Source organism: Palaemon carinicauda, chromosome 18 (assembly GCF_036898095.1).
Source record: "Palaemon carinicauda isolate YSFRI2023 chromosome 18, ASM3689809v2, whole genome shotgun sequence".
NCBI lineage: Eukaryota > Metazoa > Arthropoda > Malacostraca > Decapoda > Palaemonidae > Palaemon > Palaemon carinicauda.
In genome coordinates this window covers 17,216,833-17,221,832 of record NC_090742.1, presented here as the reverse complement: position 1 = coordinate 17,221,832, position 5,000 = coordinate 17,216,833, and the positions used below count along the sequence as shown (strand labels likewise).

General features: G+C 42.3%; 1 protein-coding gene across 2 annotated transcripts in view; it reads right to left on the bottom strand.

Moving 5' to 3' along the window:
• LOC137657639 (1-aminocyclopropane-1-carboxylate synthase-like protein 1) overlaps positions 1-5,000 on the bottom strand; it is a 17,993-nt gene that overhangs the window by 9,065 nt on the left and 3,928 nt on the right. For both annotated transcript variants that reach the window (XM_068392033.1, XM_068392032.1), the window contains exon 2: positions 187-369. In XM_068392033.1, the coding sequence (XP_068248134.1) occupies positions 187-333 (147 nt within the window). In that variant the 5' untranslated portion in view covers positions 334-369. The remainder of the gene's footprint in view (positions 1-186; positions 370-5,000) is intronic.

Sequence of the window (5,000 nt, the reverse complement as noted above, 5' to 3'; positions counted from 1 at the left end):
ATATATATATATATATATATATATATATATATATATATATATATAATAAAACACATGATTGACAGGTTGACAGACAAATGCCATCAAACAAAATGCAAAGAAATACATGTGAGGAAAGACACGACAAAAGACGAATAATGAATAAAAAGGGGGTGAAGAAAGACGCAGTGAACTTTAAAAACTTACTTCCGGATTATCCACTGGATGAAAAGGGTTCCTTAGAGCCACTGAAGCGTACGAACTGAGGAAGTCGTTCTTCTCTATGGTGTGGCAAGCCCTTCGGGAGATCGTGCTCTCCGTCGGCGACTTCTTCGGATCACCTTGGGAGGTCATCTCGGCCGAAGGTCTCTTGGGAGCTGTTGGGCTGAACTGGATTGAAAAATAGAGACAATTTAGTGTTGGTTAATTATCTAAAAGATTTAAGGATTGTGGTGGCCTATTGCAAACGTCCCTGCTTGACGATCTGCCAGACTGGAGTTTGTGCCCGCTCAAGCTCGGTAGCTTCTTGTAGTGTCTACAACCTCACTGAAGTATACTAGAGTTCTATCTACATGTTGTTATGATTGTCGTTCAACAGTTGTATGGTCAAACGACCAGTTTTTTACATATAATAATTACTACTGTTACTTTGTTTACATGTCTACTGTAATGGTTTTCGCCTCCCGCCTTTTCTTATATGGGGAGTCGTTATTTGTCAGCCGTGAAGGTAACACTTCGTATTATAAATAAATCCATTCAGGAATAAATAGTTGATTCGTTATCATCGATATTTATTTGGCTCCTGAATTAAGTTAACACATGGCGCAGTGAGTATAAAGGAAGATATCTACAAGCAGAAAGAATAACCCTACCACTACAATGCCTATAGTTGCAGAACTTCGTGAGGAAGCCCTTGCCCTCACTAAAGAAAATATTGGTGATTTAGATCGTGATGAAATCAAGAATTACCTGGAGGCTCTTGGAGTTCCTTATGACAACAAGGATAATACATCAAGATTATCAAGACTACTTCAAATAACCATCGAAAGGTCCAATTTGATAGGCGACACTGAGGAGGGAATAAAGACTCCTATTGAAAAGCACAAGGAAACTACTTTTATTGCGGCAAGTGATCCCATGTTTGCTATGTTGCAAATGCTACAGAAGCAGATGCAATCACAGGAAGAACGCTTTACACGTGAACAGGAGCGCCGCGAACGAGAATTAGCTGCTATCCTTGAACGAGTCACACCTCGGGCTGACCTCAACGATAACACAACCACAGGAGTTGAGAGAAGTCGCCGAAGTGAGACAACAAAAATTTCTGTTAGACCCCCAGAGTTACTAGATGATGGTACTACTTTGAAGATTTTCAAGAGATGGGAGGCTACATGGAAAAATTACGCACAGGTGGCGAAGCTAGGGGAGAAAACTTGAGAGGACCAGATCGCGACTTTTTGGACGTTTTGCACACCAGAGTTCCTTCAAAGAATTCGCCATGCAATGGAAATCCCAATGGATACACAATTAAGTTTGAATGAAATCATAGAGAGGATTAGGGGACACCTTAAATCACAACGGAACATCGCAGTAGACCGTTACAAGCTTGTTCGGAGGAAGCAAGAATCCGGAGAGTCATTTGACGATTTTCTGGTGGATCTTCGGGAGCAAGCAGAGGATGTCAACCTGTCAGACATGAGTGCTGATGAATGGATTGCCACTCTTATATTGTCCGGAGTTCGCGATGAGAGTGTAAGACAGGAACTGTTGGGGAAGAAACCTGCACTTAACCTTCGTGAGACGATCACTTTATACCGCAACCGTGAGTTGGCAGGGAAAGAAGATCAGAGATTGAGCAGAGGTTATAGTGTTGATATGAATAGATTGCAGACCCGGAAAAGAAGCAAAAGTCAACAGCGAACAAAAAGTCATGCCAACAAATCCTCTATAGATGAATCCGCAAAGTGTCGCAGATGTGGTTTTTCAGCCCACCAACAAGGAAAAAAATGTCCAGCAATGGGAAAGGAGTGTTTTAATTGTGGTCGCTTTAACCATTATAGTAAGGCCTGTGAAAGTCCATGGAAGGAAAACGCTACAAAATCGTCTCCTAAAGCCGATAAACGCAAGCATGTCGCCGACATTTCTAGGCGTACTGAGAAACGTCCGATGTTGTCAGTTGACATCCATCACCCACTGAAGAGTCATGTCATCAGAAAATGGGTCATCGCCGATACAGGAGCAGAGAGGACTGTTGCTGGTGTGGGAATGATGGAGGATTTGATGCTTGGTGAACAGGACCTCCAATTCTGTGAAGAGTACTTAGAAAGTGTTAACGGCAAAAGACTAAATGTTATTGGAGAGACTGATTTAGTGTTACATGGTAATGGTAACAAATGTGTGGAAAATGTTATTTTTTGTAGTGACGTCAAAAGTGAGGAGATGTATATATCTCTTGATGCCTGCAAGAAGTTGCACATCGTGCATGAAAATTTCCCATTTCCTATGAAAAAAACAGTTCGTATTATCACAGATCTTCGGTGTACTGAAAAAAATAGCCCAGTGGAGGAATTCCCAGTGGAGGAATTCAGCATAAACACGAGGAACCAGATCATAGAAGACTACTCAGAAGTGTTCAGCATTGAAGGACGGTTAAAAACTATGAAAACTGCACCGATGAGAATAGAGCTTAAGGAAAATGCAAAACCTTTTGCAATTTATGCCTCCCGACCAGTGAGCTACCCATTGCGGGATGCAGTGAAGAAGGAGCTGGAGAACATGATTAATCAGGATGTCATAGAACGAGTTGGAGATAGACCAACGGAATGGTGCCATCCAATCGTTGTAATCCCGAAACCAGTTGGTGGGATCAGAATGACGGTCGATCTCACAAAGCTCAATTCGCAAGTAAATAGGACGGTACAATGCCAAAACGCCACAGGATGCTATAAATGAAGTGATTCATGGTGCTAAATACTTCACAGTATGTGATGCTGTCAAGGGTTACTGGCAATTAGAGTTACATGAAGATTCAAGAGATCTTACTACTTTCCTAACACCATGGGGAAGATTTCGGTACAAGAGAGCGCCTATGGGATTCATCAGCACTGGTGACAGTTACAATTTCAGAGGAGACTTGGCAATTGATGGTTTGGAAAGAACCCATAAAGTGGTGGACGACGTGCTGATTGCAAGTAGGACGTATAAGGAACACATACAAGATGTACGGGCATTCCTAAACAGGTGCATCGAACATGGCATTTCATTGAATGAGAAAAAATTCAAATTTGCTCAACCACAAGTGCAGTTTGCTGGGTATGTTTTGTCCAAAAACGGGACAGAAGCAGATCCAAAGAAAGTGAATGCTATTGCAGATTTTGCAACGCCGACAAATATCACCGAACTACGAAGTTTTATGGGATTGGTAAATCAGTTAGGATCCTTTAGCCCGCACACTAGTGCAGCGAGCACGCCGCTGAGGGAACTTTTGAAAACCAGGAATCAGTTTCAATGGTTGCCAGCACATACTGAAGCCTTTAATGAAGTGAAGCAACTTCTCGTAAAAACACCAGTTCTTGCACAATTTGATCCACTTCGGGAAACTCGTGTGGAAACTGATGCAAGCAGACTAAATGGATTTGGCTTAATCGTGCTTCAACGACATGAAGATGGATGGAAACTCATCAGTTGTGGAAGCAGGTTCCTGACAGATGTTGAAACCAGGTACTCCATGATAGAACTAGAGGCTCTATCTATCAGATATGCATTGAAGAAAAGTAGGTTATATTTGTCTGGACTACCACAGTTTACGGTGATTACTGACCATCGTCCGCTCTTGTCAATATTCAACAAATACTCTTTGACCCAGGTTGAAAATGTTAAATTGCAGAATTTGAAGGCAGAACTCCAAAGTCAATATCAATTCACTGTCGAATGGAGAAAAGGTAAGGAGCATGCTATCGCAGATTGCCTTAGCCGAACACCCGTGGAGGATCCAGATGAAGGTGAAGACTATCTACAGGGACGTACATTGATGGCTATTCGGATCGCATCAATAGGAAGTGAGAATTCAATGGATGGGAAAGGATGCACTGACCTTATCATTGAAAAGTTACGTGAAGCCGCAAGAGGAGACCCAGAATACATGGAATTAGTAACTGCTGTCAGGAATGACAATGTAGGAAATGAAGATGTACCTGCATGTGTGAAACAGTATAAAGCCATACGGCACCAATTAGCTATTGACGAAGACCTTGTGATATATGGGCAGCGCATTGTAATTCCAAAAGGACAGAGACGAGAAGTTCTTAATCTACTGCATACTGCTCATCAAGGAATTACAAGAACGAAGCAGCGTGCCCGTATGTGTGTATACTGGCCTGGTATCACAAATGACATAAATCAGCTAGTAGAGAAATGTGAGACATGCCAATGCCATCTACCCAGCTTGGGAAAGGAACCACTACAATCAGACCCATTACCATCTCGATCGTTCGAATGTGTATCTGCAGACCTATTTTACTGTAATGGCAGACATTTCTTGATTTATGCTAATCGCCTGAGTGGATATCCGATGGTCCATGAATGGAAAGATGATCCATCAGCAGGATCTATTGTGGGGGCAATGATAAAAATGATGGCAATAATGGGAAACCCACAACGGATCCGAACAGATGGTGGACCGCAATTCCGAGCCGCAGAATTTCAGAAGTTTCTGGAGAGGAAGGGCATCGAGTGGGGCCCAAGCTCACCCCATTTCCCAAGCAGTAATGGGCATGCCGAAGCCTTTGTTAAGAAAGTCAAGACCTTACTAAAAAAGATAAATAAAACAACGGTGGATGAAACATTTCAAGAAGCAATGTTGGAACTAAGAAACACTCCAAGAGCAGATGGACGATCGCCGAACCAAATAGTGTTTGGACATCCTCTCAGATCTACTGTTCCCATTCATCACAGTGCTTTTCAGCAAGAAAGTGTGGAAGAAATTGAAGAAGCAGAAAGGAAAAGAAAAGAAAGAGAAAGGA